Here is a 21,904-nt window from a genome sequence, read left to right on the forward strand (position 1 = left end):
AGAGCTCATTGTTACAATTACACAGCAAAAGTTCTGAGACATTTTTATTTGTCTTTGGTAGAAATGTCAGAATGTTTATTTTAAACCACAACCCTCTAAAAATGATATATTTAACAGTATCATTTGCATTTCTCATCCAAACAACGCCATCTCAAACTTGGCACTGCACTTACTCGTGCCCGTAGCAAGACATCAGTCAAGTTTGAAATCCCTCGGACTAAAGGTTCGACAGATATGCTGTTAACAGACAGACAGACATTTGTATAATTTTTATATATTTATATATATTATGACATATATTTAGTTATACCCTGTCTCAGTCCACTATAGTTAATATCAGTTAATTATGTCCATTGGAATGAATGCAGAATCTGAAAGGGTTAATATAAAAATGAATTGGCACTGTATTCAGTTGTTGACAATTGATTGAGTTTATGAAAATCAGTTGAGCATTTATGAACAAATTTGATTGACACACTACACAGAGTATTGTTTTTCATATATAGTAAACATCTGAAATCAAGGGTTGAGTAGTGGTTGGAGAAGCAGCCAGGAAAGGAGGAGGTAGTGATTATTTGTGGAGGGTGAGTCATTTTTAAATTCTCCCAAATCCATAGGATTTAATTTTTCTACCTGGCTACAATTTTGCAGACGATTTTAGAGCTAATATAATGAAAACCCATGACACATTGTATGTTAATGAAATCACCGCACACAACTTCTCTGTTGGTGTCAGCGTTGTCTTCGTTGTTGACATCCTCATCATCATCGCCCACATCTGCTTCCATGATGTCACCGGTGGCAAAGCACATGTTGTGTAAAATGACACAGCATGTAACAACGATGGGGGTGAAGTCTGGGCTCACCTCAAGGGCTTTAAAGAAGATGGACCTCCAGCGGGTCTTCAGCATGCCAAAGGCCCTCTCAATCACGCACCTGGCCCTGGAATGATGCCTGTTGTAGCGGGCCTCAATTGGAGAGGCAACAGGCTCACGGTAGGGGGTCATGATGGTGATGGGTGATGTCAGGCAGGGGTACCCTCCATCTCCCAGGATGCACCGGCCTTCGGGTGGGTACAACTGCCTGCTGTAAATGGCACTGTTCTTTAGGGTCCTTGCATCATGGACAGATCCAGGAAAGCCAACACAGATGTCAAGGAACTTTCCTCTGTGGTCACACACAGCCTGGAGCTGGACTGAATGGAATAATTTCCTGTTAAAATAACAGGCTGCATTGACTGCTGGGGGCTTTATACGGACGTGGCAACCGTCAATAGCTCCAACTGCCATCCGAAAAGCAGGAGAGCCTGCAAGCCTGGCAAACCCTGCACCAACCTCCTCCAACTCTTCACCCTGAGGGAGACGCACCATCATTTTTAGCAGGCCAAGGATAGCCCTGCAGACCTTGTGCACAACCCTGTGCACAGTCGATTTAGGGATGTCGAATGCTGAGGACACAACCTTATAGGAAGCAGCATGGGCCAGCCAGTACAGAAACATCACCACCTCTATGTCTTTTGACCATCCATGATCAACCTGATAAGGCAGTGCCTCTATGAGGTTGATTATGGATGGTCTGGTCAGGCGCAGATAGGGGCGGAGGTCAGACTCCCTGTCCAAAAACATCCTCAGGATGGGGGCCGTTGCATTCAGCTGGCAGTATGGTGTGGGGTTATCAGGCTACAAAACAATAAATAAAAAGGCTCTAGTACAGTGTCATGCAAGTGTCTTTTTTATGTATTTCTTTTGATGTTTCTGTCTTAGATTTATACCTTACTATAAACCCTTATGAAAATAAACTCCTTTTACTACACTAACCATAGTTTAACCACACTGACTTATTTGTAGTAATACTGTGGCTGTACAAATGTTAACTTTATTAGTCCAACTAAAGAAACATGGTTACTACACTTTTACTATAGTAAAAGCATGGTTCATTTTCATCTGGGTATTTTTGAGTTATATACATACGTATAAAATTAAGTATAAAATACGGTAAACAATAGTTATACTATAAACTTTAAATATTTGAACTTTAAAATAAGTAGCTTTCGTTACACACATTGCACATGAACGTCAGAACCAGCCGCCTCACAAACGACCTGCGTTTGGTTCTACGACGACGACGCCCTGCTTCTTCACTCCTCAACTTGGTAGAAGAACACATTGTAAAATGTATTGTGAAAAAAAAAAACGATGAGAAAAAAAGAGGGGAATAGTAAATAAAATTTTATTGGACATAAGAATGAATGAAACGTTAACAGTTGTGTTGTGCGTAACTAGGCAACCACGTTGTCGTTCAAGTTGCATGACGTCATCGAAGTATGTCCCAGAACGTGCATACTCTTTTGCTACTTACCGGATCAACCAGAGATTATAAAAAAAATTGGGAGTTCTTTAAATATAAGGCCAGGTATATTGCAGTTAAAAGAAGTAAGGAACTTAAAAATATTAAACATAAAATTGATTCAGAGTTGGTTAATAGACTTAATGGATTACTAGCCAAAGATAAGATTTCAGAAGAAGAAGATATTGAAATAAAAAAATTAAATCTGGAATTAGATAGAGTTTATTTAGAGTTGGCCAAAGGTGCATATATTAGGTCTCGGGCAAAATGGCTTGAGGAGGGGGAAAAGAATTCTAGCTATTTCTTTTCCCTGGAAAAAAGAAACAGTCAGAGGAAAGCTCTTTCAGCACTTAACATTGATGGAGTTACCTCTAAAGATCCAAAAGAAATATCAGAATTTGTTAGCAAATTCTATAGCAATCTATATACATCTAAATTTAACTATGACAGCTGTGAAAAATTTATTGATACAATTAGACACCGTATTACAACTATTGATCGTGAGTTTAGTCGAATTTGTGACGCTGATTTGTCAATAGATGAAATTAATCAAGCTCTGCACTCAATGAAAAAAGGTAAATCCCCTGGTATTGACGGGCTTTCCGTAGAATTCTATCTTCACTTTTGGGAGTTTATTAAATTGCCTTTATTTCATATGTATAAGGAATGCATCAGTCAGGGAGAAATGACCTCTACAATGAAACAGGGAGTTATATCCCTTATACCCAAGTCAAGCAAGGACCCTTTATTAATTGACAATTGGCGGCCTATTACTCTGTTAAATTTAGATTATAAAATGTTAGCCTCTGTTTATGCTAAAAGATTATGTTCTGGTCTAAATAACATTATTTCGGAATCTCAGTCGGGATTCATGAAAGGCCGTCACATATCTAATAATATAAGGTTAGTATTAGATGTGCTGGATTACTCTAATTTAATTCATTCAGATGGTCTCATACTTTTTCTTGATTTTCAAAAAGCCTTTGACTCTTTAGAACACAAATTTCTTTTTCGCACTCTTGAGTTATTTGGATTCGGTAAATCATTTATTGATACTGTAACCATGTTTTATAGAGATATTAACAGTTCAGTGATCGTTAACTTTGATACGTCCAAAAGGTTTGACATCCATCGTGGAGTCAGACAGGGCTGTCCAATCTCCCCGTTTTTATTTCTTTTAGCCACTGAACTACTTTGTTTAAGGATTAACCAAAATGAAAGTTTGACAGGAATCTCTATATTTAATCGAGAGTTTAAAATTACACAGCTAGCTGACGACACCACACTGTTCTTGGAGGATAAAAAACAGTTACTTAATGCTCTGGAACTGGTGGAACAATTTTCATGTGCTTCGGGTCTAAAACTTAACATTTCAAAGTGTGAAATTATCTCAATTCATGATGAGACATCATTGGAGGGGATCCCAGTTAAAAACTGTGTAAAATATCTAGGTATCAATATCACTAAGAATCCAGTTACCAGACATCTTTTCAATTTTTCTGATAAAATGACAAAAACTAAAAACGTCTTCAACATCTGGCTTCAGAGAGATCTTTCATTATACGGTAGAGTCCTTTTAGGCTCTCTCGCTTTGTATACCCTGCTCTTTCTTTGTTTATCAATGATAAAGCTATAAGGGAAATTAACAAAATATTTTTGGATTTTATTTGGAGAAATAGGCCTCACAAATTGAAAAAAGAAGTACTCGCTAATTCCAGAGGTGAAGGCGGCCTTGACTTTTTAGATTTTGCTGATACTATAAACACCTTTAAAGTAAACTGGCTGAAAAGATGCCTTGTGAATCCAGTGTCGTTATGGTTTTTCATTCCTAATAATATCTTTAACAAACTGGGTGGCCTGTCTTTCCTATTAAAGTGTAATTTCTTACCTAGCAAGTTACCCATTTCCTTATCTAACTTTCATTAATGCCTTCTTTCGTGGAAATTGTGTTTTGTCCATGGCTTTTCCCCCCACAAAGTTCTCCTGTGGAATAACGCGGATATAACCATTAGAAATAAATCTCTCTTTTTCCCTAGATGGTTTAACAATAATTTTAATTGCATTCTATCTGTCTTTGATGATTCTGGTCATATTCTAACTTACGAGAAATTTTTGAATCACCATAACTTTCCAGTTCCACCAAAGGAATATAATTCCTTGATAAAAGCTATCCCAGCAGGTTTAATTCAGCTAATTAAAAATCACCTTACCTTCAGTAAAGGTAATAGTGTTTATCCGGCTTTACGCTTGGGCGCGATAGATTTTGTAGATCGAAAATGCAACAATAGACATATTCGCTCAACTTTTCAAATGAAGAGAAAGGTTACTCCAAGGGGTAAATTCTATTGGGGATCCATTGTAACAAACGTAATATGGAGAAAGGCCTGGCTTTTGCCTAGTAAATTTTGTGTACCCAACAAAGTTAAGGAAATTCATTATAAAATCCTTCATAAAATCTATCCCGTTAACTCTTCTATTTCTAAATATTCTGATATTGATGAGACTTGCTCTTTTTGTGGTTTTGTTGAGGAAACTGTCCCCCATTTATTTTGTGAGTGTAATGTAACCAATAGATTTTGGGCTAATTTAAGTGCTTTTGTTTTTGGCCCTACAAATGTGACCCACACCTTCATTCTTAAAGAGGTTATCTTTTATTATGAAAACCCAAAGCGGATGTCCCTTGAACATGTTGTTAATTTCCTTATCTTATATGCAAAATTCTTCATCCACAAGCAAAAATGGCTTAAGTCTCCTTTGAGCTTCCCTCTTTTTCTGGCTGACCTTAATTCTTTTATTTCTTCCCTTAGACTTATAAATAACAAAAAAAGTGCAAAATTGTTGATGCATTATGATGATTTATTCAAAGATATGACTTAACCTTGTTGTTATGCTTTTCTTTTTTTTTTTCTTTATGTATAATTACATATTGTGCTGTATGCAAATCCAGGATATTTATGTATTATTATTATTTATTTTTATTTCTTTTCTCTTCGTATTATTGTTTGTTCATTGTAAGTGATACAACCTTACTTCACTTCCCTGAGCTTGTAATTATGTGTAAGTTCTGCAATAAAAAAAAAAAAAAAAAAACTCTTTTGCTACACACTCAAAAGTATGTACTTTTTCCTTACAAAAAAAGTACATACTTCTAGGTCGTAGTATAAGTAGGCGAATTGGGACTCAGCAACTCTCTCTCATTTCTGCTTGTACGCGATACGAACTTTCCAACAGGGGCGGAGCTAACCTTTCACCTCACCAATAAGGATTCAGTTCAACTTCTAAATTTTTGGATTATTTATAAATAAATACATTTTACTTCATGTTCTTCATTTCTTACTATTAATTTAATAGTGATATAAATAAAATAATAATAATTATTAATATTAGTGACCCGAGTTAATGACCAGGGTTACACTAGACAATGTAGGTTGGTTATATATATATATATATATATATATATATAATTATTATTTATACATATATACATAGGCTATGTATAGACTATATATAGGCCTATAAGCGGATCTTTTTTTACAATGAAAAACGTGCAATGATAAACTTACAAGTGTCTTTGATTTAGGAAATTATTGAAGGCCTGCTTTAAAGATTACAAAATAAAATAAAAACGTGCAATGAAAAACAGGGATAGTTTTAATTTGTCATGTCATTGAATCAACAGTAAGAGAGAATAATAAACCAGAACTTTAACTTCTATGAGTAAAACTGACGCTTCATCTTTTGTGTGATGTACAATAAACTTTATTAAACTCATCAGTATATTTTTGATCATCATTCGGACCTGGTCCGAAACAGCAGACTTGTAGGCTAGGTACATACAAGCAGATGACAAATACTTTATAACCGTAATTAAATTAAACTATACCTGTTCCATCTCCATACAGCACTCGCACTCTGACTCTGTAGGCATTATTGTCCGACTCCGGGTCGAAATGAACACCGTTACTGAGAGTTTCTGATATTATCATCAGTCCTGAGAGACTGAGTGCGAGCTCATGAAGCTCCGCCCACTGTGCCGCGCAGCAGCAGCTCATTTGCATTTAAAGGGCACACACTAAAACAGCGCGTTTTTCTGAGCCCCCAAAAATGACAATTTAAACATACTGTAAAAAATTATCTGTTTTTGAGCTAAACCTTCACATACACACTCTGGGGACATCAGAGACTTGTTTTACATCTTGTTAAAAGGAGCATAATAGGTCCCCTTTAAAATGTGCCTTTAATATTTAATTAGAGAAAAATAAATGTAACAGTCTAAATATTAAATATTTAAGGAATCAATCCCTTCAGTCGTGAAAGAGATCTGTCATAATTTACCATAAATAAACAAGTGTGACGCCTCTATTCAGATGGGTTGTCATTGGCCGTGACTTTATCGCTGAACTCGCTGTGATTGGACTATCTTTTAATCCATATAAAAATGTGCTTCATGTTACAAAGTATTTACGTTAGTAATACACTAAGTTAACTATAAAGTGTCACTGTATTGTGAGATATTACTCCTTGACTGAGATCCCAACCATAAGCATTTCTGCACATTCAAATGAAATACAGCATCATACAACAGAGATTACTTTACTTTACTTAACTAAGTTACTTTATGGGTCAAATCAAATAGAAATAGCACATTAATTAAATGACATTGAATCATTTAGTTGTAACTTGTAACTTACAAGTTACAACTAAGTGATTCAACCACATTTAGTCACTTTTCAAGTCTGGTATAAAGACTGTTGCTCATGTGGCTGAAATGTTCGCCCAATAGAGACAAATAATGAAAATAAGAAAATAAGTAGAGGGAACACTGCTTACAACAGAGGGTTTATTTAATTTTTTTTATTTTTTTTTATTAAATGTAATTTTAAACACATTATTAGAGAATCAGTATCTAGAGATTATTTATTGTGATTACACAAAGTACGAAGCTATATGAATATTTGTGTATTGGTATTATATAAGGTTATTTGAAAACAACAAATGTTGAATATATATATATATTTCCCCTGAACACCCAAACACCGGCCCAAAAAATACAATGAGGCCTGAATGTAAAGCAACTGATACATGATTGACAAAATTAGAAGTATTCACAGAACTTGTGCATCACATGTGCAATCTGTCTTGACATTACAGAGGAGATTCCTTGGTATCCACTTTGATATCAGTGTAAGTGACGCCTTTGTATCTGCCCTTGGTTCTGTACGCAAACACACTGCCGTTCTTGCAGGTCATCTTCACTGTGCCAGTGTAAGGCAGGTCAAAAGTGGCTTTGCCAATAGTGATGGAAACATCAAGCTTCTTCCCTGGTGGCACCTCTACATTTGTAGACAGCTTTTCGGTTCTCTTTTCTGTGTTCTCCTGACCATAAGTGCCTTGAAATCCAATGGTGACACTGAATCCTTTAGTAACTTCAGCAACCTCTGGAACCCCAGCCTTCACTTCCATTTTAAATGTTGCAGATAAACTTGCACTCACAGACCATGAAGATTTCTTATTTATAGTCGTTGAGCTTTCAAGTGTTTGATTTTGTGTGGTGGAGGAGTTGTTCCTGTAACTGTGGGCTTTGATGTCTTCTACTGCCACCTGTGGTATCAGTTGGTGGAGAGTGGGATAGTGGACATCGGTGAGAACTGTTGATTCAATTGCTTTGAGAAACATGAATCCCATGCAGTCAATGTCGGCACCACCTCTTCCTACAACTCCCAAACAATATCCAGAGCCGACATCCATGGGATATTCTTTTTTTAAACCCCAGTCTGTCATCTTTGCAAAAAACTCTCCCCCCAAACTGGTCTTGAATTTGATGGCTCCAAGACGTGTTCCTGCTCCGTTCCCCCACAGGGAAAGTGAGGTGAAACACTCACCAGGTGAGAACGTGTACTCTTGATACGGTCCAGAACCTTCTCCAAAATTTTCAACTCTTCCATCTGAAAGCCAGACCCTGACACCCCTAACCTGCCATCCTCCCACCCAGACTCCGATCTTCTCTAAACTGGCACCGTTGTCCACACCAGTAAATGAGAATGCACCACCTCCGCCTCCACCAATTAGATGCAGATTTATTGTGTCGGACATCTTGGAATTAAATAGATCTGAAAGCAATATCAGATAAGAATTAACATCAGCTTTAAAAACACACACACTGTATTAATAAAACAAAACCAGATAATTGTACTAGATATGTGTGAAATTACTGTGGGAAAAAATAATTCTCTGAACCCTATAGATGTACACCAACTGAGAAAGTCAAAAAGCGTTTATGTAGCATCATGTCCAGCCCTCCAGCACCCCTGATAATAGGCTTGTTGGACTTGAACCGGCGCTGCACAGACCGATCGGTGAATTTCATCAGAGTACCGCAGGAGCGAATAGAAAGTAGATGGCTCCTTATGCTTTTGGACTGCTCTTGCGGTACTTTGATGTCATAAACCATATGAACGACATAAATGAAGTTTGAATTATGTCCGACACACGACCAAAGAGACGACATTCCGATGAACAAATTGCAAAGAAGAAGGACAAAGGATAAGGAACGCGGGAAGTACCGAATTTACATCGGAAAAACCTTGGAAAGGTGGCGAGAACTCCGCCGGCAGAAGGGCTTCCAATCCGACATTCCAGTTGCTCTGTTTTTGCAGAACAGGTAAATCCATTTTTCTTTCTAAATAAACGTTCATGTTCACCAAACCAACACAAGGATGTCATTAGCTAGAACTATGCAGTCAGCGTTAACTTTGGTGACTACAACACGTTAGCGATCAATCTCTATTGTAGGCTAAATGATCAAGCAAACTCACAGTATAGGGCGACAATTTGTGTGAATGATTGTTTTAACCCACGGTTTGTTATGAATTTGAATGTTCATTTATAGGCTATTGACAACTTTGACTAAATTTGTTTACGACACCGCTGTTGTTTATGCTCAGTGGGAAACGCGAAGCTAACGCTATCATGCTATTATTGCGTCCTTGTATGGGAGCTATAGTTATAACCTCAGGTGGCGAAATGATTTTAAGATAATGTTTCTCTTTTTCTGCATTCTGTTCTGCAATATATAAAAGCATTTATCTATGACATTACACATTGAATGAAGTATCAGTAAAACTCAATTGTGTTTGTAGTGACTACTTTGACTTTCCTTTATGCCGGAAGGGAGGGGAGGGGAGGAGGGAGGAGACGGGATGAGGAGGAGGGAGGGTCGAGCAAGCCTCCGTTTTGTTTGACAACAATTCGAACGTCAACAAGAAGTAACGTCTCTCTACGACATCGCTTAGAGCACCTTTTAAAAAAGTTTTGTCAGCATTGTGATTCTCTCAACACATACTCTCTTTAATAGACGTATTCACATTTAAACACAATTTAAACAACGTATTATTCAATTCATTACTTATATATAATTATATTTAAGTTGCTCAAGCAAGTGGTAAAATATTTAACCACACTGTAAAAAATAATTCTGTGGCTTAGTAAATATTACAGAAATTTTTAACTTTATTAACTTAATAAAATCTCTGTATATCGTTTACTTGATTGTTTGAGTTAAACATACCAAAATAATTGAGTAAAAATCCAACAGTTAATTTTATCTAAAATTTACAGATATATTTAAGTTTTTTTCAATAAAATAATTTAGTATTTGACTAACCAATTATTTCTTTATAATATACTTAATATATATGTGAAATTTCTATCAAAATATTTGAGAATGTTTAATTAAACTGATCTGTTTCAAGAAACAAAAAAATTACTTAATTCAAATCAATATTATTAATATATTTAACACGCTCTTAAAATTGAGTAAGTTTACTCAATTAAAACAATGCCCCCCCTCCCCCACCCTCTGACGTGACGAAAACTCGACGGTTGGAGTGAGCGCGGGCTGTTTGAACTCTCCAGTCTCCAGAACAACAACAGCTCTCGTCTCCAGAACAACAACAGCTCTCTTCTCAGCGTCGCAGATTTGGTGCATTTTCACTGTGAAATTCAGGTTGGTGTATGTTTTATTTTATCTATAAAATCATTACTGTGCTTTAAGTCATATTTAATGCAAAACAACATACAGAGGCGTAATTCGACACCTAAACGAGACGAGAGCCGCGTTTGTCTTGCGTGATTGAAACGCTTTGCATAAACACATGACTTTCATAATGATAATGAATATAATTATTATCATTTGGATGATAAAATGTCCTCAGAACTATCACTTTTTGTTTATTGGCAGGTTATGTCAGTCGCTAGCAGTATATTTCGGCTGTGCCCCAGACAGTGACTGTGAGTGAAACGCAGGACGGCGGTATGAAGTTCAAAGTTCACCCGCAGAGGCGAGTCTGTCTCCGGCATGAGGACCAGCGCAGATTCGGTGGATATTGGATATAGAGTGGTTGATTACACTTGAATTAGGCTACCTGAATGTTTAAATATTTCATTTTTACTTGTTAAATAAGTTTAAATGCAGGCAATATTGTATACATGAAAAAACAGTCTAAAATGTGCTGTATTGCTGTACTCATTGAAAATAAAGGCCAAAGTAATGTATACTGGTGGTTGTCTGGAGTACTATTTTACAAAGGTTTAGAGAAAATAAAAAAGTTAATATTACTCATTAATAAAAACAGTTAATATTACTCATAAATATTGTTTTTTAAATGTTTAAATGTTAAATTATTTCTACTCAATTTTATTTGTTAATGTACCAGATGCAGTTACTCAGATTTACTTAATTTTTTTACTTGCATTTACTCAATTCATACAGTGTATTTCATTGATTTCACAGCTTTAAAATTTACTCAATTTTTTTGAGTGTAAAAATGTTTCACCAATAAAATTGAGTAAATAATAGTTAAACTTTTTACAGTGCATGTACTTATATAAAATCGCATACATTTTAAATTAAAACTTAAAATTGACAAAAACTGCAGACTCATGCCCTTTCTTTTGCATAATTTAAATCTTTATACAATAAATATTGCATGTTTTCCACCTCCACGAATGAGACGAGTGTTGTTCATTATGTCACCTTGTTGAGGTAAATTGTAGTTTTCCTTGATTTACTAAAAGTCTTCTAAAAGTAAAAAGATGACTGTGAAAAATTGTAGTATACAATTAAACGCATGTATGGTGAGATTATTATATTTTCATATCAATCTGTGTTCATTTTGACCACGAACCATGTGCTGTCACTTTAATTCAGCGCGTGCAGCACAGCAGAAATAGTCTCGGTGCGGAAACGATCTCTGCACTGCTGTATACGCACCGCACCTGGAACGGATCGCCGGACCGCATCCGCGTGCAGCGTGAAAGCTCTGACCTGTTAACATGGGTACGGGAAAAAATACGCACCGCATACACACTGCAAACGGAGTATGTGTGAAACTACAATTTACCTCAACAAGGCGACATAATGAACAACACTCGTCTCATTCGTGGAGGTGGAAAAACAAGTTCTTTGTGACATTCAAGATGTATTGTATTAAAATTTAAATGCAAAAGAAAAGGCATGATAGTCGGCTGTTTTGTCAATTTTAAGTTTTAATTTAAAATGTTTGCAATCTTAATATAAGTACATGGTTAAATATTTTTAACTACTTGCTTGAGCAAATTAATACAAGTAGAAGTAGTACATGAATAATAGGCCTGCATTGTTTTAAATTGTGTTTTCGTGCATACGTCCATTAAATAGTGTATATGTGTACAAATTGAATCGCAATGCTGACAAAAACTTTTTTTTAAATAAAAGTTGTATAACTAATGAATTTCAATTTAAAAATTTTTTTTTTTTAGAAAAACTAGTGAACACTTTTTAGAAATACCCAGATCCAGATTGATCCTTATTTTCGCAAATATAAACCCAAACCTTTCCCTAAACCTAACTTAAACATATTTTGACTTTTCATTTTAAAATAACCTGTTGGAAAGCGGCTCCTAGACAACCAATTAAAGTCAATGGGTACATTTTGCGTAAAGAGCATGGCAAATGAAAACATGAACTCGTGATATAGATACGCGGTGGAAGTAAATTGGGTTGGATAATCTCATGCAAAGTATTATAAACTGTTAGCTAGCTACATCTTAAGTCAAGTGCCCTTGAGTGAAAGTATACTTACATGAATGACTGCAGTCTGAAATTCTTCTCAAGAGCAGCTCGCCTGGTCAAAGCTGGAGAAGTGTGATGTGTTTGGTCAGTCTGCTGCTTAAATACAGCTCTGAAGGGGACAGGCAGTCCTTAAAACACACCCCGAGTGATTGATCAATGATTTCCAGTGTAATCAGCTCCCCCACCTCACAAAGTAGAGTGCCATTTTAAAACCATGCATAATGCAGCTTAACACAGTATGATTAGCTCAGAACCAATCACCAGAACAAATCACAATGAAGAAGACTTGAGTGACATTACTCATCTATGATGAAGCAGTCTCTCACTGACCTTGCCCTTGTGAATAAAAAGTGCACTTTAGTGTCCTTTTATAAAGTGTACTTATTATACAAATAATATACTTTAAATGTATACACTTAAGTGTGACTTAAATGCAATGTTTTCGGTGCACTGAATACACATTAAGTGTAATTGATTTCGTATATATCACATATTAAGTTGAAATAAAATGCAATAAGTTGTCATTAAGAGTGATTTTTTGGGACAACTTAAGTGGGACTTTAATACAACTTTATATTTACTTTGATAATTGCTTCTAGTGTCTTTAAAATTGATTAACTAAACTAAATGTACTTTGATGTCAGTTAACAATACACTTAAGTGTGAATTAAATGTAATGTTTTCACCGCTTAGTGCATTTTATTTGTATTTAGTTTCAAATGTATCACAAATTAACTTCATATTAAATGCAATTAGTTGAACTTTTGAATGTTTTTTTAAACAACTTGAATACAAATGTAAGAAGTCATTTCATACTTGCATATAGTGTATTTAAAATATAGTTAAAGTGTACTGTTTAATGAACTGACAAGCAATTAATGTGAACTAAAATATACTTTAATGTCAGTTAACAATACACTTAAATGTGAATTAAGTGTAATGTTTTCGACAAACGTATTGCATATAATATGTTATTGATTTCAAATGTATCACAGATTAAGCTCAAATTAAATGCAATTAGTTGAAATTAAGAGTGATTTTTTGGAACAACTTAAGTGGGACTTTAATACATTTTTATATGAACTTTGAAATATGATAAAAGTGTACTTCCAAATATACTGACAAGCAATTAATGTGAACTAACATACACTTTAATGTAATATACATCATGTACACTATTATATAATTAAATACATTTGTAATTAAAAATAATAATAATAACAAAGTTATTATAAATATCTTAATAACCTAGTTACAATCAACACAAATCCAATTTAAAACCCTCTACATTTACTACAAATTTACTACATTTACTACAAATTTATTTACAAAACAATCTCTAAAATAAATACATAAAAACCTTTCTGTTGATTGTCGTGGAAATTCTTTCTCCACTTTAAATAATAATTGGAAGACAGCTGGAGATTTCAAAAGTTATAAAGATCTTTATTTCTTGCAAGAAAGGCAGTTCACACATCAGTCAGAGTCTGATATGGAAGGGCGCTGACTTCTCCTTTTTGCTCAGCTATATACCCTTAACACATCCTGGTCTGTCTCAAAAGATCGCCTTGGTTTACCTTAAAAGGCAACATGTCTCTGTTCGAAATCTCTTCTAACATAAAATCTATCTAGACAAAGCAGTACCATGTCTGCAAAAGTTTCCTGTTATTAGCTGCTGATCTCATTCGCACCTTTTGCCTATCTCTATTTTCTATCAAAACTGCACACATACTTTTCACACTTAAAAGTATACAATAGGTCACTTGAGTACTCATAGTCTATTTGCTACCCAGAAGAACATTTTGTTCATGCAAGCTTATATGATTATATTTCTTTAAATGCTTATGAGTAAAAATAAATGTTCAACGTTAACACAAGTTGCACACACCTAAAAGTAAAAGAACACATCTAAATGTAAAATTTCCATCACATGATGCACAAGAAAATGAAAAAGAAAATTCTGTCATCATTAAACTCACCCTCAAGTTGTTTCAAACCTGTATGAATTTATTTCTTCTGCTGAACACAAAGGAAGATATTTTGAAGAATGTCAGTAACCAGACAGTTAACTGGTCCCATTGACTTCCATAGTAGGAAAAAAAAATACTATGCAAGTCAATGGGACCAGTTAACTGTTTGCTTACTGACATTCTGTATACTAATTTTTAATGCTTGTCAACTGACATTCACAAATGTGTTAAAATTGGCAGCAATGGCAACAAACTGCACATTACATTTAAATGCAAAAATCGTTTAGTGCTGACATCAAAGTAGTTCAATATTGTCAGTCTTAATAAATAAATAAATAAATAAATAAATAAATAAATAAAGAAGATTAAATCTAAAACTATTACGTGTTTAACGGTTTAAATACAGTGACATTGACAATTATATTTTAAATTCAGCGAATGCAAAATCATTTAAAAATACATCAAGTATTAAATAGTCAAATACAGTTAAAGAAAGAAAGAAGATTAGTTCTGAACAATGACATTTATACGTTTAACTATTACACGTTTAATGGTTTAAATACGCAGTGAAATCGACAGACAGTTCATTTTAAAGTCAGCGAATGCAAAATAATGTACATAAGTATAGTTGAATAAAGTCAAATACAGTTCAGAAAGAAAGAAAATTAGTTGAACAATGTAATTTATACCATTAGGAAATTAAAGAGAAATTTACAGATGTGCAAGATTGTATTTTACAGTTTGTACACAGTGAAATGTACATTTTTTAGACTCTGAAGAAGAAGAAGTCTCTTACACGGGGGTCTAAAATATCAGTTTACATTTTCAAACATTCTTTTTGCCATTAATTGTAATAATCCAGTGAGATTTGTGTATGCACAAGGAGTCTGACAGCAGCCGGTATGATCTGATCTCACCATCATCGAGTCCGTCTGTGATTACATGAAGAAACAGAAGAAACTGAGACAGACTAAATCCTGAAGAACTGCGGGAACGTCTCCGAGACGCTTGAAGAAACCTTCCTGCAAAGCTACAGTACTGTGAAAAGCACTGGCACTCGTGTTGAAATGCTGTAAAGTGAGAATTGCTTCAAAAATAAAATCACAAATTGAATTTATGTATGATTTAACTTCTTCAAATCAATATATGGTGTAACGACCCTTTGCGTTTAAAACGGCTTTTGTGCAGGTACACTTGCGCATAGTGTACACAGAATATAAAATGGCAAATATTTCATCTTATTTCATTTTAATGAGTTGTCAAACAAAAACAAGTATGATTTTACCCCAAAATTCAACATATTGACACAAAATATAAATGCAAATCCACCTTTCTCTGCCTAGATCCAGATGTTTCTGTGAATCGCAGCGAGCCATTGCTTCTCTGTTCTGTGGCTTTTGGCAGTCAGTAAAAAAATACCTCAGATTTCTTTTCAAATCTTATGTGTACAGTAAGTTCATTCTTCTGTCATATGCATATCCTCTATGAACGGATAAGACATATTGATAATCAATCCACCTGACAGAACAAGAGCCCAACTACTGACTAACATTACATTAGATTGAGTGATTTGAGCATTTCATTGTCCTACAGTGTAAATTATTTATCCGTCAGTGTTTTTCTTTTGTTTCCAACCACAAACCAATTTCATTGCAATTTCAGAAATCGGTTCTAACTCTGTTTTTTTTAATCAACACTTGAATGTTGATAAGTTTAATTTAAAAAAAGGTGATCAAAGGTGATGAATTGAGTCCATCAACACACTCAAAGCTTCACAGTCCTTTGTTTTAATCAACGCTCTTAATCCCATCTTGATGAAGTCTTTGAAAAGAACGTTATTTTCTCAGCTTTTTTTTTTCAAAATGTTTGAAATGTTGATGTTTTTTTCAAAACTTACACTCTCACTATCTTCAATCTTTCGGACAAACTTGATGATGATACATAATTGTGTTATTTCTTTTAATTCCAAAGAAGTGGTTTCATTTATATCATTAATATACTATACATACTCTGTAAGTGTTAGAAGCACTTTAGGAATGTCACTACCAAACTCATTTGTTCTGCTATTGAGACATTTTTTTTGGATGTTATTCCATAAAATTTAGTTGTTATATGTGTTCAACTGTTCTGACCAGTGATTGCTAACCATGTGCTGATTAGCATCTTCGAGCTAGGCTCAAAAGTATCTAAAATTGTCACTACCAAAACAGTCACAACCGAAACGTTTTCTTGAGTTTCGGTTGTGACATTGTTTTGGTAGTGACAAAAGGGAACACATAATCCTTTATTTGGAGGAATAAACTACATTTCAGTACAGTTATGCAAATAATTACTACTGTAGTATGTTTTAGTAATGTTTTAGTATGTTAATTTCTATGATTAACTTGACAGGGAGAATGACATAAAACACCAACATGCCTAAAAAAAATAGAAAAACTACAACAGAGAGACAGAGAGAATACAAACAAAGGTTGAGGGAAGACCCAGTGAAGTACGAGGAATACTTAAGGAAAGAAAATGAAAGAAATAAGAAACGAAGGGAAGAAGGAAAGTTGAAGAGTATCAGTGAATTATCTGACAGAAAAGCATGGAGGAAAAGACAGAAAAGACACAGGATGATGGTGAAAATACAAAAAGAGATGGAGACATTTTGCAGGGCTTCCGCACCACCTAGCACTTCCAGTGAGGGTGATCAGACACCAGTACACACACACACACACACACGCACACACACACACACACACACACACACACACACACACACACACACACACACACACACACACACACACACACACACACACACACACACACACACACACACAGTTCAGTGGTTCTGGAGATTTATCTGAATGAGGAAAATTATTCTGAAATTAATGTTTTATGTAAACACACACACACACACAGACAGACAGAGAGAGAGAGAGAGAGAGTTCAGTGGTTCTGGAGATTTATCTGAATGACTCATAAACAAAATGTTGAAAATGTGAAAATAAAACAAAGTGGTTCTGAGTCTACATTGTAAGTTGTTGTTTTTTTGGGAAGAAAAATCTAGGAGCATACCTCTTCTCACTTGCACCTCAAGACCCAAAATATAGAATAGCTCTAGGTGTTCTTATAAGATATTTACTGTCAGATGTGTGTCTGCTATATGTACTGACTGCATATGTGCATCATAGTTATTTATTTATATTAACATAAAATGTGGACAGTCTGATTCAGCCATGGCAAACTAATTATTGTGGTCACTACCAAAACATTACTGTCACTACCAAAAATGTGCAGTCACTACCATAACATGGGATGTTTTGTCAAAAATAAAGTATATTGAATTATCAACTAAGATGTTATGATAGTGTTTGGTTCAGTGCATATTCAAACCAATGAATCCTTAACTTTGAAATCAGTACGATAAACTTTATGCCTTCTACAAAGAAAGATTGGGTTCAAAATACAACAAATCTCATAAATCACACTTAAAATATTATTAAAATTATAATCTTTATTGATTTAACTAGTAAAAATATTTTTTAAAAATAGAAAAAATATATATTTATAAGGTAGATGTTAACAAAATCTTAATAGGTCATTATAAGCCTTCTTAATAAATTATTTATTATTTTGTTTCGGTAGTGACAAATTTGGGGAGAAGGAAAATATTCCAGCATTTTCTGAAAATACAATATGAGAATTAACTGCACAATTACTAGAAAAGCGTACCTTGGATATTATACAATTTGCATACATGCAAAATTTGTGGGAAAAAACAAAAAAAAATTCAAGATGTTTCCAACTTTGCACCAATTCTGTAGAATGGCCCATATATAATTATTATTTATACATATATACAGTATAAATATATATATATATATATATATATATATATATATATATATATATATATATATATATATATATATATATATATAAATATAGGCTAGTATAGACTATATATAGGCCTATAAGCAGATCTTTTTTTACAATGAAAAACGTGCAATGATAAACTTACAAGTGTCTTTGATTTAGGAAATTATTGAAGGCCTGCTTTAAAGATTACAAAATAAAATAAAAACGTGCAATGAAAAACAGGAATAGTTTTAATTTGTCATGTCATTGAATCAACAGTAAGAGAGAATAATAAACCAGAACTTTAACTTCTATGAGTAAAACTGACGCTTCATCTTTTGTGTGATGTACAATAAACTTTATTAAACTCATCAGTATATTTTTGATCATCATTTGGACCTGGTCCGAAACAGCAGACTTGTAGGCTAGGTACATACAAGCAGATGACAAATACTTTATAACCGTAATTAAATTAAACTATACCTGTTCCGTCTCCATACAGCACTCGCACTCTGACTCTGTAGGCATTATTGTCCGACTCCGGGTCGAAATGAACACCGTTACTGAGAGTTTCTGATATTATCATCAGTCCTGAGAGACTGAGTGCGAGCTCATGAAGCTCCGCCCACTGTGCCGCGCAGCAGCAGCTCATTTGCATTTAAAGGGCACACACTAAAACAGCGCGTTTTTCTGAGCCCCCCAAAATGACAATTTAAACATACTGTAAAAAATTATCTGTTTTTGAGCTAAACCTTCACATACACACTCTGGGGACATCAGAGACTTGTTTTACATCTTGTTAAAAGGAGCATAATAGGTCCCCTTTAAAATGTGCCTTTAATATTTAATTAGAGAAAAATAAATGTAACAGTCTAAATATTAAATATTTAAGGAATCAATCCCTTCAGTCGTGAAAGAGATCTGTCATAATTTACCATAAATAAACAAGTGTGACGCCTCTATTCAGATGGGTTGTCATTGGCCGTGACTTTATCGCTGAACTCGCTGTGATTGGACTATCCTTTAATCCATATAAAAATGTGCTTCATGTTACAAAGTATTTACGTTAGTAATACACTAAGTTAACTATAAAGTGTCACTATATTGTGAGATATTACTCCTTGACTGAGATCCCAACCATAAGCATTTCTGCACATTCAAATGAAATACAGCATCATAGAGCAACAGAGATTACTTTACTTTTTTTTTTTTCTTTCTCTTTATTAAGGACCATGTACAATTTCTAACATAAATGTTGCCATTTGATGCATTGTACCAGAGTTAGCCGCAGGCTAATTTACATCTGCAGTCCATACAAATAACACTCCCCCAACTCCAGTACAAAATAAATAAATAAAAAAATAAAAAAATAAAGATAAAATATGAAAAACACGCACACAAGATACAAAAAACACAATTTGACAGTAGCACATCAATGTAAGTGAGTACAAATTTGATTGTTTTTCAGAGAAACTTTCAATTCGGATTTAAAACTGTTAATGGAACTGCAGCTTTTTATATCGTCTGTTAGTGCATTCCACTGTGTGGTTGCTTTAAAAGAAAAAGCAGATTGTTTAAAAGCCGAGCGGCAATAAGGTATGTTACAGTCAAAAATAGACGCTATTCTAGTAGATTTGACAGAAATCGCAGAACGAGTTTTTTTACTTACTTTTTTTTTTACTTACGATTTTTACTTACTCTTTACTTAACTAAGTTACTTTAAGGGTCAAATCAAATAGAAATAGCACATTAATTAAATGACGTTAAATCATTTAGTTGTAACTTGTAACTTACAAGTTACAACTAAATGATTCAACCACATTTAGTCACTTTTCAAGTCTGGTATAAAGACTGTTGCTCATGTGGCTGAAATGTTCGCCCAATAGAGAAAAATAATGAAAATAAGAAAATAAGTAGAGGGAACACTGCTTACAACAGAAGGTTTATTTAATAAATTGTATTTTTTTTAATTAAATGTAATTTTAAACACATTATTACAGAATCAGTATCTAGAGATTATTTATTGTGATTACACAAAGTATGAAGCTATATGAATATTTGTGTATTGGTATTATATAAGGTTATTTGAAAACAACAAATGTTGAATATATATATATATTTCCCCTGAACACCCAAACACCGGCCCAAAAAATACAATGAGGCCTGAATGTAAAGCAACTGATACATGATTGACAAAATTAGAAGTATTCAAAGAACTTGTGCATCACATGTGCAATCTGTCTTGACATTACAGAGGAGATTCCTTGGTATCCACTTTGATATCAGTGTAAGTGACGCCTTTGTATCTGCCCTTGGTTCTGTACGCAAACACACTGCCGTTCTTGCAGGTCATCTTCACTGTGCCAGTGTAAGGCAGGTCAAAAGTGGCTCTGCCAATAGTGATGGAAACATCAAGCTTCTTCCCTGGTGGCACTTTTACATTTGTAGACAGCTTTTCGGTTCTCTTTTCTGTGTTCTCCTGACCATAAGTGCCTTGAAATCCAATGGTGACACTGAATCCTGCAGTACCTTGAGCAACCTCTGGAACCCCAGCCTTCACTTCCATTTTAAATGTTGCAGATAAACTTGCACTCACAGACCATGAAGATTTCTTATTTATAGTCGTTGAGCTTTCAAGTGTTTGATTTTGTGTGGTGGAGGAGTTGTTCCTGTAACTGTGGGCTTTGATGTCTTCTACTGCCACCTGTGGTATCAGTTGGTGGAGAGTGGGATAGTGGACATCGGTGAGAACTGTTGATTCAATTGCTTTGAGAAACATGAATCCCATGCAGTCAATGTCGGCACCACCTCTTCCTACAACTCCCAAACAATATCCAGAGCCGACATCCATGGGATATTCTTTTTTTAAACCCCAGTCTGTCATCTTTGCAAAAAACTCTCCCCCCAAACTGGTCTTGAATTTGATGGCTCCAAGACGTGTTCCTGCTCCGTTCCCCCACAGGGAAAGTGAGGTGAAACACTCACCAGGTGAGAACGTGTACTCTTGATACGGTCCAGAACCTTCTCCAAAATTTTCAACTCTTCCATCTGAAAGCCAGACCCTGACACCCCTAACCTGCCATCCTCCCACCCAGACTCCGATCTTCTCTAAACTGGCACCGTTGTCCACACCAGTAAATGAGAATGCACCACCTCCGCCTCCACCAATTAGATGCAGATTTATTGTGTCGGACATCTTGGAATTAAATAGATCTGAAAGCAATATCAGATAAGAATTAACATCAGCTTTAAAAACACACACACTGTATTAATAAAACAAAACCACATAATTGTACTAGATATGTGTGAAATTACTGTGGTAAAAAATAATTCTCTGAACCCTATAGATGTACACAAACTGAGAAAGTCAAAAAGCGGTTACGTAGCATCATGTCCAGCCCTCCAGCACCCCTGATAATAGGCTTGTTGGACTTGAACCGGCGCTGCACAGACCGATCGGTGAATTTCATCAGAGTACCGCAGGAGCGAATAGAAAGTAGATGGCTCTTTATGCTTTTGGACTGCTCTTGCGGTACTTTGATGTCATAAACCATATGAACGACATAAATGAAGTTTGAATTATGTCCGACACACGACCAAAGAGACGACATTCCGATGAACAAATTGCAAA

The 21,904-nt window shown here is 34.9% G+C and overlaps 2 protein-coding genes across 2 annotated transcripts; both read right to left on the reverse strand.

The window, feature by feature from the left end:
• Positions 1 to 7,491: 7,491 nt before the first annotated feature.
• Positions 7,492 to 8,439, reverse strand: LOC308705755 (aerolysin-like protein; the record flags this gene model as incomplete). The annotated part of the gene is made up of 1 exon (XM_081390929.1): positions 7,492 to 8,439. One exon carries the CDS (start codon positions 8,437 to 8,439, stop codon positions 7,492 to 7,494), a length of 948 nt encoding a protein of 315 aa, XP_081247055.1.
• Positions 8,440 to 20,521: 12,082 nt separating this feature from the next.
• LOC308705759 (aerolysin-like protein) lies at positions 20,522 to 21,469 on the reverse strand (the record flags this gene model as incomplete). Its single annotated transcript, XM_081390944.1, has 1 exon — positions 20,522 to 21,469. One exon carries the CDS (start codon positions 21,467 to 21,469, stop codon positions 20,522 to 20,524), a length of 948 nt encoding a protein of 315 aa, XP_081247070.1.
• Between the last annotated feature and the right edge of the window lie 435 nt (positions 21,470 to 21,904).

Source organism: Scardinius erythrophthalmus (genome assembly GCF_964197995.2).
Source record: "Scardinius erythrophthalmus genome assembly, chromosome: 2".
Classification (NCBI taxonomy): domain Eukaryota; kingdom Metazoa; phylum Chordata; class Actinopteri; order Cypriniformes; family Leuciscidae; genus Scardinius; species Scardinius erythrophthalmus.